The 14,020-nt window shown below is 34.0% G+C and overlaps 1 protein-coding gene across 2 annotated transcripts in view; it reads right to left on the bottom strand.

Annotated features, from left to right (window-relative positions):
* The window catches only part of NIPBL (NIPBL cohesin loading factor), a 210,159-nt gene that overhangs the window by 108,497 nt on the left and 87,642 nt on the right, over positions 1–14,020 (bottom strand). For both annotated transcript variants that reach the window (XM_059173815.1, XM_059173813.1), the window contains exons 2-5: positions 8,639–8,781; positions 6,540–6,705; positions 4,015–4,142; positions 248–347 (exon numbers count right to left, since the gene is read on the bottom strand). In XM_059173815.1, coding sequence (XP_059029798.1) covers positions 248–347; positions 4,015–4,142; positions 6,540–6,705; positions 8,639–8,702 — 458 coding nt within the window. In that variant the 5' untranslated portion in view covers positions 8,703–8,781. The remainder of the gene's footprint in view (positions 1–247; positions 348–4,014; positions 4,143–6,539; positions 6,706–8,638; positions 8,782–14,020) is intronic.

The raw sequence follows: 14,020 nt of genomic DNA, 5'->3' as shown, positions 1-14,020 counted from the left end.
TATTTTAATACATTCTTTGTCTGTATGAGTTTAAGTTACTAAGATGATAGTTCAATTAGTATATTAGAACATTTCTGCATCTGACATTTTAAGACAAATGTTCATGTGAATTACTACTTAAGAAGCAAAGCATCTTAATTTTTCAACTACATATAATTCACCATTACCTAAAGGTATGTATACAGTGTACATTCAAAAGCATATTCATCACAGAAAATAATACTTCATAAAATGATGCATATATTACCTGGAGGGGCTATGTGAGATAGTGGTTTGTTGATAATTGGAAGATGCAGGACTACTGTGCATGGAATTCTGAGAAAGTTTATACTGAGACATCATCATTCCTACATATCACATAAAAATGGAAAGCATGTTATTTTCTTTTAATGGTAAAATATCTTTTAAATAATTTAAAGCAATTGCTCTATCACAAACATTCAAAAGTTCTTTCTGTTCTTTCCCTTTTTTGACCCACATGTTCATTTTGAAGAGCAAAATAGAGAAATTAAGTTTCAAGTACAACCAATTTTACCAAAACATCCTTTTACTATGTGACTAATCCAGGACCAGAGACAGAGATTTAATAAAAAAATTTTTTTTACTTGATTACTTAATGTCTGATCATTTAGCCTTACAATTGAAAAGAACCTTTAGAAGTCACTTTATCTAACCTGTAAACAAATACTACACAATTCCTCCTACAGTTGGTCCTTAGGTGTTTTTTCCATTACATGAACTACTTTATTACAGACATCTCCAGTCTTTAAGGCTTTATTTCACAGAACCACTTGTTTCACTCATTTCACAGATTTCAGTTTTAAAAAATACTACTTTATTGAGGGGCCCAAAGTTTTGAGTTGCTGCAATTTCCATCTGAATGTTTTGATGTGAAACAGAATGCTCCTATTCCCTCTTCCACAATAATTCTTTGCCACATAGTAAGGATTAAATGAATATTTGATTAAAGAATAAAATTGTGAGGATAGCTTTAAGATTCTCATATTTCTTTTTAAGGTAGACACTGTTCATTTATTACACAAGTGACATTTTGTTATATAGGAGATACAGAAAAATTCAGTTATTTAGACATTTTATTTTATTTTATTTTTAAAGATTTTATTTATTTATTTGACAGAAATCACAAGTAGATGGAGAGGCAGGCAGAGAGAGAGAGAGAGAGGGAAGCAGGCTCCCTGCTGAGCAGGGACTCGATCCCAGGACCCCGAGATCATGACCTGAGCCGAAGGCAGCGGCTTAAGCCACTGAGCCACCCAGGTGCCCCGACATTTTAAAATCAAATACAAAATCAGTGACCCTGAACTTTCTTATGTATAGCTTATCTTTTGAGGAGCTTTAAGCATCACATTATATTCTTAAATTCCATTTCCTGCTATTGATATGAAAATTGCCTTTCACCAAAAACATTCAAACAGAAGTTACATGTTCATTTGCCAGTAATACTGCAGTAGGGATTCTAGTTCTGAAACAGCAGTTGAATGAGATGAGGGCTCAAAATCACCTCAGAATTTATCACTAATAATGTGTTTTCTTTTACATGCAGTCGAAATTAACTTCTAAGCTTTCTCTTCCAACTCAAATTCAGTAGTAAATCATACGTTCCACAGCTTAATAATTTAATTACTATAATTATTGGTTTTTTTTGAGGAGGGCAATCCTCTAGGAGATGAGAGTTAAAAAATGTTTCCCCTGAATTAACAGTCTGGAACAAGCTGGAATTACTAGTTTGACAGCAATGGCTTAATTTAAAAAGGGGCAAATGGAATTTCTAATAGTCCTTTCTGATTATCTCAAAGTTCCAAAGAACTATGAATAAAGTGATTTGCATTATTATTAAATATGCTCCATATGTGTGACTCACATTTACATTTAGCAACCAAGAATCACCTTTTCAAGTTTTAAAGCCAAATATCACCAGGGAAACACTTGGAAAAAAATCGTAATATGCAATGTATCAATTCATTTTTTAATGCTAAGTTTATGTTTTCACGAAGTATGATATGAAGAAGTCTATGTTTTTGACTAAGATATCAGGTAGTATAAAATACAAAATGTGTGACTGAAAGGTAAATACTCTAAATGTTTTTTATTATGGTGATTTACTACCCAAATTAAATATTTTAAAATGTTACAAAATGTATTGTAAATAATTTTGGAAGACTTTCCTTATTGAATTTTATTTTATTTTTTTAAAGATTTTATTTATTTATTTGATAGAGAGAGACACAGTGAAAGAGGGAACACAAGCAGAGGACTTAGGAGAGGGAGAAGCAGGCTCCCAGCCTAGCAGGGAGCCCGATGTGGAACTCGATCCTAGGATCCTGGGATTATGAGGAGCTGAAGGCAGATGCTTAACAACTGAGCCACCCAGGTGTCCCCTTTATTCAATTTTATATCTACTCATTATCTTATACTTAATGCTCCTATCCTGTAAGTTTCTCTTCCAATCAATGATCTCTCCATATTTTCTTTCATTGCAACATTCTTCCAGAGCCTTTAATTCTAGATTTACTTTCACCATTCCTATCTGTCTCCTCTTACTGCAATCTAGCTTGTTGGTTCTGGTGAAGAATCAATTATCAAAGTAATTCTCTATTTACTTTCACCATTCCTATCTGTCTCCTCCTACTGCAATCTATCTTGTTAGTTCTGGTGAAGAAACAGTGTCCTGCAAACCTGCCTTCGATTTGCAGACAGGGGGTTTGGGCAGAAGAACTTCCACAGACCCACTTTGGAGAATGAAGAGTTAACTATGCAATTGCTTTAAAAACACAACTCACACTCAAATACAAGATTAGGAAATGGAGTGGAGGGCTTCACAGACGTACTGCCAATAAATCTGGCAATATTCTTTTTTTTTTTTTTAATATTTTATTTATTCATTTGACAGAGACCACAAGCAGGCAGAGCTATGGGGGGCGGGGTGGGGGGGGGAGCAGGCTCCCTGCTGTGCAGACAGCAGGATGTGGGGCTTGATCCCAGGACCCTGGGATCATGAGCTGAGCCGAAGGCAGAGGCTTAACAACCCACCGAGCCACCCAGGCGCCCCAATCTGGCAATATTCTTGAATATAATTCGTCTGTTAACTAAGTTGGACTTGAATTGTCTGAACTATTCCCTTCTGACTATTTTAATCTTGAGAGCCAAATAAGTACGTGGGCTTGAGAGATTCAGTACAAATGCTCATGGGTACTCCCTGACTACATAAAAATCATATCTAGGGACGCCTGGGTGGCTCAGTTGGTTAAGCAGCTGCCTTCGGCTCAGGTCATGATCCCAGCGTCCTGGGATCGAGTCCCGCATCGGGCTCCTTGCTCGGCAGGGAGCCTGCTTCTCCCTCTGCCTCTGTCTGCCTGTGCTCACTGCTCACTCTCCCTCTATGCCTGACAAATAAATAAATAAAATCTTTAAAAAAAAAAAATCATATCTATATTGAATATATTTTTATGCTTTTTATGGTATTTATTATAAATAGGTTTTTTTCCTTAATAACAATAATACTTATAACCTACTTTTCTGTTGCTAAGGCAACAGAAGTGTTACACCAATTTACTATTTAACTATGAATGTGATTAATCATCAGTACTAAAACTAAAACTTGGTACAATTATACAAGTACTGCATGTTGAAAAGCTCTGCAAATATTTTTATTATATGATTAATGAAAAGACTTCTTTCATACCAATTCCATGATTTTCTAAAATAAAAAGACTTCTAAAGCTCTTTGATTAAGTGAATGAATGCATTCTGAAATATCTAACAAAATATACTTTAGCTTTGTCTAATTCCCAAGGAATTTAGTTACATATTAAACTGTAAGAATATTAACAGCCATTTAGTTTCCTTCTTATTCTTGGCTGGATTCAAGTTATCAACTTCATAGATGATAGGCTACCATATTAAAGGAGACACCTGAATTTAATTACATATGAAGCAAGCTCTGACAAGAGACCCACAAAAAAATATAATATGAAAATCAATGAAAAACCTCACCACTTTGTACATATCTGTTCTGCATACTTTTCTCCCTGAAAACATTAGGACTCCTTGCCAGGACGGCCTGCAACAAGACTGGTATGTCGCCTTCTGGATCATCACTGCCAAGGTTATCTTTTAATTCTCTGGAATTAAAAAAGATAAACATCAAAAATCAGAATAGTGAATAAGAATTCCCTATTCGATATTAGTTAGATAGCAATTCACTAGTGAAATTCAGAAAAGATTTAAGTAGAAAATAAAAAATCTATGGCATTAAAAAAAAAAATCACAAAAGATGTCCAAAAACTTCATGGATTTTTGAAGATGCTATTCCTGGAACAGAATTATCAAAAATGATAGGAATTCTTCTAAGGAAAACTTTTTCCTCATTTTATTTTAAAAAGAGGAAAAAAAGCCCCCCTAAAAAGGAAAAAAAAAGCCTCAAACATTATTTTATGAACTATGAGTTTATTTAAGAATGTTCACATTAGTTTCAAAGTAGAAAATAGAATCAACTCTAAACTATTTAAAATAATGAAAGGGTACAGAGATGATAATTATGCATAGAAGCTGAGGTTTGGGCTTAGAATATATTTTCTCTCTTACATTTGAATATGAGTCTGCATTTTTGAGTATGTCCTCTGAATAAAATAATGCTGCCACATTGGTTAAGACAAGACCCAGAGGTTACGCAATTTTCCCATCTAATATTCTTTTCTCAAATAAAGTCATCTGGGAGCAAAAAAAACCCCACGCAACTAGTCAAGCATAGTTGTAATTTTCAATAAACTTAAAAGTAAGTAGCAAATTAAATTTACAACAATGGAACATAAATGATAAAATTAAATATACATAGTGTTTTAAATTTTATATTCTACATGTCTCTGTTCCACTAATTAAATCTAATAAGAAAGATTTATAAAAATGGTGTCCAATGATAAATTTCAATAAATTTCTGGGGGCAGTCTTAAAGCAGCTTTCCATAAAATAAATCACAAATGTGTATGTGCTACTTCTCTTTTTAAATATTTTAAATATTTGGTGATAATTGTTGACACAATATTTAGACACTGATGAATTTCTGGAGGGACAAAGTATTAGTATTACATTTCCTTCTGATTTTTACTAATTATTTCTTTTTCTCCATCAGAAAATTCAAATTTAGTATATTACTGTGACAGTTATCACATCTCCATTATAATGTGCTTTATCCTCATTCCTTTAAATAATGAATCTTTAAATTAAAAAGCAAAAATTAGAGGCATCTGGTGGCTCAGTCAGTTGAGCTCTTGATTTGGCTCAGTCATGATTTCAGGGTCCTGGGACTGGGCCCCGTGTTAGGCTCCATGCTTAGCACGCAGCCTGCTTCAAGATTCTTTTTCTCCCTCTGCCTCCCCCTCCACTTCACATACTGTCTCTCAAATCAATCAATCAATCAATCAATCAATCTTAAAAAAATAAATAAATAAAAAGTAAAAACTAAAGAAAGGATACATGAGTACCACTGTATAATGAGATGTGAAGAGATAGGAATAGGAGTTTTAACTTTATTTTTTTTAAGATTTTATTTTTAAATAATCCTACACCCAGTGTGGGGCTTGGAACTTAAAACTCTGAGATCAAGAGTCACATGCTCTACCGACTGAGCCAACCAGGCATCCTGAGAGATTTAACTTTTTTATATTTCTGTGTTGTTAAGATATTATAAGTATATACTAGTTCTGTAGTAAAAATTTTTCAAAGTATATTCATATGCAAAAATTTTATAAATAAGCTATATAATTTATATTATTTTAAAAAATCTATTGTGTGAAAATACACACTTATGTTCAGATGGTATGATAAATCCTGGGGAAAATTACTCCCAATTTTGTAGTAGCCATCCATGGAGTCCGTCATTGAGTTATGGTTAGGTTCCCATGGAATGCATGTGAGCCTATTCCAAATAAAGCTAGCAGTACAGTCCCTGGTACTTGGGAATTCTAACCACTCTAGCAATATCAAGGAGGAGACAGCTTCTTGAGCAACTTTAAGGCCCCTTGCACAGATCTACCTTGATTAACCCCAAAGCTATTCAAAAAGAATTGAAAAGACCTTCATATAGCTACATGGGTCAGCACTATTGTCTCAAAATAACTATGGCCTATTTAAATCTCATTGTAAGGTTCACTTAGATTCATATATCTTATATTATTTTTAAATAAAGGGTTTACCTTTTTTTATTACCTTTTATAATTTTATTATTATTACTATTTATTTGTTTAGAGAGAGCATGAGAACACACACTTGGGGAGCTGCAGAGGGCCAGGGAGAAGCAAACTCCCTGCTCAGCAGAGAGCCGGATGCGGGAACTTAATCCTAGGACCCCGAGATCATGCCCGGAGCAGAAGGCAGATGCTTAACCCCACTGAGTCATGAATAGGTGTCCCTATTCATATATTTTAAAATTAAACAGTGTTTGTTAATTTTCTGAAATAAAGAATAAAACCAGGAATACAGACTCTCTTAGACCAAACCTTTCACTTTTAAATTATACTTACATGTGATCTGTTGATACCTGGTTGAGGCTATGGACAAGTTGTGAAACCAAATTATCATCCCTACAGGCCAAAAGGCAGTTCACCTCTTCTGCTATTCGGGCATTAAAGAGAAGGCTCTTTGTAGTTGTAGCAGGTAAAGGGGATGGAAGAGGCAGCTGGTTCAGGACTATTTGGAATAAAATCACATTATTAGAAAGTGAGTGGCTATAAGAAGACTTTTTATAATATTTGCTTATAAAATACTTATTTACAAATACTTTGGGACTAAAAATAAGTTATAAATATCAATGGGACAAATTATTAAAAGGCATTCTACCTCTCCACCCATCCCCCACAAACCCCAATCAACTCTGTAAAACCCCGAATCATCACTTGGGCAATAACAGAGTTTATTACTCCCTAAGAATAAAACTCAACTCCTTATATGCATGACTTTTCACACCTTAAATCTTTATTCACTTAAAAAACGAATAGCCAAAAAGGTAGGGTTAAAAGGTAACTTCTAAGAATTAAGAATACATTCATTGATCTCATTTACTTTTGCTTCTGAGATTTATCAGAATCATTAGTAATTCCATATAAATAAACCAAGTAACTACACCCAACTCCTCACCTGATATTTAGACAAGTAATAAGTTTTTTAAAAGCTTAAGTATATATAAAAAAATAAATAGATCACTTCAGCAGAAGAACATTCATTATAGAATAGGGGTTCTAGTGGAAGCCAAATAACTAAGGAATTGTGCTTTCAGTTATAAATTCCTAAATAGTTCTCTCCTCTCTTCATTTTAGTCTAACAGAAAACAAAAGGACATAAGTGTTTCTATAGTAGTTTAAATTCAGCTATTTGTCTTCAAATAATGGAAATCTATTCATCTGTCTAAAGTAAAAGTTAAGAAAGTTAATTAACGTATCTTTGTTTTTGGCTTAATTTCTAATCACCTATACACAGTGCTATAGGCTGCTCATCCCAGTGGCTAACACAACAGGTTTTTTATTAATAAAAATACAGGAAACAGATTATTACTTAATAAGTAGTGTTTATTGGGCTAACTTTTAAAATATAAGGTAGAGTTGAGAAAATGGGGAGGACAACCAAAAGTAAATTCCTGGTAGTATATCTGATTTGACACTCTTACATATTTTATGAATTTGTGTCTTACCTGTAACAAAATGACAACAAAAACTAAAGACAGTTTCAGAAGTTTTCTTACCTTTATTATCCTAACTCCACCAGCTATTTTCTTATTCAGTAAAGACTAATGAACACAGATAAAAACACTTCTTAAAGTTATTTTCTCATAGTTCCTTTACTATAAAGCCCCAAAGTTTGCATAATGTCATGTTCTCACTTTCTACTTTTCCCTCTTGTATCTCTTTTTCTCTTTATTTACTCAGATAGGATGACACAGGGACTAACATTGGGGTTGCTTTTTGTGCCATTACCCAGGGACTAAGAATTAAAGTTAGAGTTGGCTACCATAAGATAGAGTCCCTAAAAAACTGTGTTACACCAAGTAAATCTCAAAAGAATGACAAAATTCTGTAAACTTAAATGATCAGAGTAAAATGGGCTGCTGATATCTATAGCACACTCCAACAGATTACTGAAAAGGATATCCAAAATGAACATTGCTAAGAAATTAGATTAACTTGGGCTATCAAACCTTCTTCTAGAAAGGATGGTTTCAGTTACCATTTCTAGAAATGCTTTTTAAAAAGTCTGTATTTGCTCCTATATATAAATCCATGCTTCTTCAGTTTTGATTTTTCTTTACTGCTTTGTCTCATCTTTGGTCTTTACTTTTGCATTTATCCCTTCATTGTGTTAAGACCTTTAAACAAACAAATGCCACTATTTCTTAATGCATCTTTAGAATGAAACAGAAATAAAGGTCTGATTACCTATTAGCTGACTACACTTTGTTATTTTCACATGTATGCCAATAAACCAAAGAAAGTAATGATGCTTGTCATTCAAAATCTAGTATCTGAAATAATTTGTTATTTATGACAACTACAAATAATTTTTTCCAGTCTCTCTTAAAATCATTGTTAACACAGAATAGAACATAAATTAGATAAATTAACAAACTTACGGTCTGTGAGACTAGCAATCCCCGCAAGAGTAGTAATGGGGACATGGGGCATATCCCCATTCATCCTGAAGTTCTGGAATGGTGTTGCCTATAAAAGTACTTAGTTCAGGTGCCAGCTGTCATTACTTCCCATTTCCCAAACACTGCAACAAAAACAGACAATTATTTGTAAAAATATGTCAAATATAATACCATTGGGGAAATGCCTACAAAAAATAAGATTTTCTGATTTTCTTGTTTGTTAACCTATATAACAATAATAGCTACCATTCATATATACTTCCAACATATTAGGCGCTGCAAAGTGCTTTGCATGTATTTACTCATTTAGTTCTCACAACAATGTAAGGCAGGTACTATTATTTTCTGAATTTTACTAATGAGGGAATTAATTTACAGAGAGTTTAAAGTAACTTGTGGAGGAAAGAGTAGAACCCAAGCAATCTGGCTCAAGAGTCTGTGTAACCAGTAGGCTGTATTACTAAACTGGGATACTCAATTTTGACAAGCACTATAATAGTCCATATCACAGACACACTAAAACCTAGCTTTAACTTGCCTTGCTATGTCTCTCACTACTCTCTACATAAACCATCCTTTTCAACAAAGCTGAACAGATTATCTTGAATCTACCTTGTGTTTTCACATTTTTATTTATTTCCTTATGTATCTCCCTACCTCCATAGCCCACCCTTACTTTAGTTCAAATCCTTTAATTCTTCAAGATCTAGGGCAAGTTCCTAGTACTTCATGAAGCCTCAGACAAAATATATATATAACATAAAAATATATATAAATGTATAAAATAAATTGAATATTTTCAATATATTTAATATATTACACAATATATTAATAAAATATGTAATATATGTAAATACATAGTCCTTTGTGACATTTTTTGAAAGTTGTGTTTTGTTCTTCTATAATGTTACTATACTTACCTTGTCTTCCCAATTACCACTGCAAGCTTCTTAATATCAACCAATCACATAATTAATATATAACCACAGGAAGGACAGAGAAATGTGTTAACATCTTAGTGTTCCTGTATGACTTAGTTGACTTAAATATTCAGTTTTTATAATGTAATTCTGTGTCTGTCTGTGTATACAGACATTCTGTAAAACTCCTAAACACGTTTTCCATTCTCTTCAATGTTCCCAAATTTTTCTCATCTTAAATTTCAACATGTGGCTTTCTGGAAACTTTATCGTTCCTTTAACAGTGTACCAGCTAAAGACCCTTTTTGGAAATATACAATTTTGAATAATATGCACATTAATCAAGGATATGCCTTTATTAAATAAATAATAAATAAATGAATGAATGAATAAATAAATAAATAAATAAGTTCATCAGTAAATACAAGGCTACTGCATGTCAACTGAGAGATAGTGCTACAATAGAAAACTGAATTATAATTTTGCAGTTTAAACATTTTTTTTGAGGCTCTATTTTCTTGTTATTTAAAAGAACCCTTTAAGATTTTTGAGTTGTGGGGCGCCTGGGTGGCTCAGTGGGTTAAGCCGCTGCCTTCGGCTCAGGTCATGATCTCGGGGTCCTGGGATCGAGTCCCACATCGGGCTCTCTGCTCAGCGGGGAGCCTGCTTCCTCCTCTCTCTCTGCCTGCCTCTCTGCCTACTTGTGATCTCTCTCTGTCAAATAAATAAATAAAATCTTAAAAAATAAAAAAAATTAAAAAAAAGATTTTTGAGTTGTAAACTTCAAAACACTAATAATTTCCCTTACTCATCTATCTTAATGCAACTTTGCAAATAAATTTTTTTTTTTTAAAGTCGAAATATACATGAGCACTTGGGTGGCTCAGTCACTGAAGCGTCCAACCTTTGGTTTCAGCTCAGGTCATGATCTCATGGGTTGTGGGATAAAGCCCCGTTATAAGGCTCCACACTTAGTGGGTAGTCTGCTTGAAAGTTTCTCCCTCTGCCCTTCCCCCTACTCTCTCTCTCTCAAATAAACAAATCTTAGAACAAATTTAAAAAGTAGAAGTATATAGGCAGCTAAAATCAGGAGTTTTCTTTTTCCTCACTTTGATTATTGATACATGTTGACCGAAGTTCATAAAACATGTATGCACGGTTTAACAGAGTTATAAAGTAAACATCCATACAACAACCATCTGAAAAGTAATCATCCTAGTTCCTTCTACAGGTAACAACTACCTTGTCTATTTGATAATTATTTTCTTTTTTCCCCCCCTTAAAGTTATGTCCTTTATATGTACATTCTTTTCTAATAGCCAGCCCAGGAAACAACACTGCTTTCTTTTGAGGAATGAATGACATAAAGTTTGTTAGTAGGAGCCTGCTAAAAGGAAACAGTATAGGCAATAGCACAGGAGAAGGTATAGGAAAAATATAATTATGACTGGCTATCTTACAACTGTCCTTGCTACACTGTGGACTTTACTCTTTGAAGTTATCAATTTGGTTTTTTAACAACACTAAATAAATTTAAGTAAACACTGTAAATTTATCAGCTGTATCAAGCACTTAAAAAATTTAAAACCTGACAGAAGTCATCAAAATGCAAAACGCAACAGACTTTTCTTTCTTTTTTTTTTTTTTAAGATTTTATTTATTATTTGACAGGGATCACAAGTAGGCAGAGAGGCAGGCAGAGAGAGAGGAGGAAGCAGGCTCCCCACGGAGCAGAGAGCCTGATGTGGAGCTCGATCCCAGGACCCTGGGATCATGACCTGAGCTAAAGAAGCTTTAATCCACTGAGCCATCCAGGCGCCCCCAGGCTTTTTTTCTAAGTTTAGGCTAATAAAAAAGTTACAGTTGATGCTTAGTAATTAATGGGAAAAAACAACTGCGTGCAAATTATGTACAGAATAGCACAAACAAAAACAGCTTGTTATTCCTGTATGACTGTTATAAATGTAAATTGCCATACTCAAGCAGATTAACAAGTACCATGTTATTTATTAAATTCGGAGGATGGGAACTAATAGAGAACAATCTGCCACAGTCTATTGTGAGCTAACCAACTTCATTCTGTTTTCCCTCAGGTAACAAGTAAAGCAGACCCAACGCTAGCTAGGAATATTTTAGTACAAAAATGATATAATTAGTTACCATGTACAAATTAGGAGATCAATAAATCAAACCAAAAGATTGTTGTGCTTTTCTTATTGATATAACAAAGCATGTTAATACTGTGGTGTCAACTGAAAACTGGAAGTGGGGAGAGAAAGGAGAGCAACAATGCTTGTTTGGTTTAAAGTGCTTGTATAGACTGAGTAGGGGACTACTGACAAATATATTTATACCTCAACTGCTGAACTATGCTGAATTCATTGGAAGCCATGCTTCTGAAGGACAGCAGAAGACTTTGGTAGAAATGGACTCATAATTTTCACTAAAGTCACAGATGTTGATGAATATGAGTAATTTGTGAAAATGCTGCTGCCTATACTGGAAAGTGACCAGAGTATATCAAGAAAGAGCATTCCTAGAATTCTAAAAATGAATATGCAGAACTCTAACTAATTAGTCATGACACTTCTAGCTCTGGATTGGGCAATGTTTGGTCTACCTGGCTCTGTGAAAGTACACTGTCTTTCATGAAACTGCTGAAACTGAAGCTGAAAGTCATTATCTTTGGGGAACAATGTGCTCAGAAGGAAATGGTAACCAACTGGGAAAGGAGACTAGAATGAGTGCTGAAGAACTGTCGCTTAAGGCAGTGCTTTATTTACATACTTAAAATCTGTGAATGGTGTCCAATTAGTGAATTATAAAATAAAATTAGTGGATTGAGATCAACACTGAGAGGGATGGTAGGAACAGAAATATAAATTTACATTGCACACTGATTTGTGACTCCAGGTAAAATGTCTAATTGGGGGGCACCAAGGAAAAGCAGTTTCAAAGCTGCCAACTAAAGAAATGGAAGAGTTACCGTGAAGCCCACCTCCTAAGCGCTGATGAGAATGCAACAAAATAATTCATGTAAATCATTTGATGCGCTATCTGGCATATAATAAGTTATCCAGAAAGTTAGCAGTATTACAAACTGAAAAACACACATCTGGGAAAACAGAGGAGAAACAGGGGTGAATTAGGAAGAAGGTATCTTTCCAATAATATACATAAATCCTTACTTTCAGAAAGATTATAAATCATTTGAAATTTCAGTATATATTTCACCATAGTATTACAAACATGTATACCAGCTCTAGGCATACACACCCACAATTACTTAAATGATAAGGTACCTGAAGTAAATACTGGCAGTGAAGAGTAAGGAAAAAACCTAATCTTTGTAATACCAAGAACTAAATAAAACGCAAACTAAGAAATCATTTAGTTTATTTTAGAGTGGGTTAATTAAAATATTCTTAATTAGTAGAAGATATGGTAAATTCTCATTTCAACCCATTATAGTGAATCTGATGTGGACACCTTAGCGCCTGACAAGATTTTTAAAGGCCCTGGTTCTTTGCTCATTTAATTCCACTTAAAATTTATGGTTTCTGTATACAAACAAAAGAAATGCAAATATAAAATTATTGGTAGAAGTTATAATAATAATATTCAAATTGGGATGGATCTGGAATAAAAGGTGCTCTCAGAATTTGATGGTAGATAAACTTCCCGGACAGCCAGTGTAAGTAACTCATAACCAAGAAATATGTACAATCTTGTCTGAAGACTTTACTAGTGAAAAACACTAGAAATGATAGCATTTATTGAGCATCTAGTTGGAGAAGTCTATAAAATAGAAAGTTGGAAATTTTTGAACTGACAAAAGCAGTCAGAATTATAGCTATGGTTATGAAAATCATCCACAGAGGATAACAGTTAAATTGTAATAATAGGAGACAGGCAAGATGCAAGGTAACATTGTTGGGGGAGACTTTTTTTTAGCACTTTTTATGTATGAGACATTAATATAGACCTTTCCTTTAAAAAAAAAAAAAAAGATTTTATTTATCTATTTGACAGAGAGAGACAGCAAGAGTGGGAACACAAGCAGGAGGAGTGGCAAAGAGAGAAGGAGGCCTGAAGCAGACCTCTCAATGAGCAGGGAGCCCAAAGCGGGGCTTGAGCCCAGGACCCTGGGATCATGACCAAACCAAAGGCAGAGGCTAAATGAATAGGCCACCCAGGTGTCCCAACATACACATTTCCTTAATCATTATCACAGTGAGAGGTTTATGAAGTTTATCTCTACTTCACAGATGCAAAAATGAAGACTCAGAGCCTAAGTGCTTTGTCTGTGGTTATACAGATATTTCTAACCAAACCTTATATTCTCATGTATATCCAAAGAACATAAAACTAGGAAATATCTACATTGCTATGGCAGAAAGATAAACCAATAAAAGGTAAGGAAATTGTCCCTCAGAGAAAC

The sequence above is a fragment of the Mustela lutreola genome, chromosome 5 (genome assembly GCF_030435805.1).
Source record: "Mustela lutreola isolate mMusLut2 chromosome 5, mMusLut2.pri, whole genome shotgun sequence".
Classification (NCBI taxonomy): domain Eukaryota; kingdom Metazoa; phylum Chordata; class Mammalia; order Carnivora; family Mustelidae; genus Mustela; species Mustela lutreola.
This window is presented reverse-complemented; position numbering and strand designations above follow the sequence as displayed.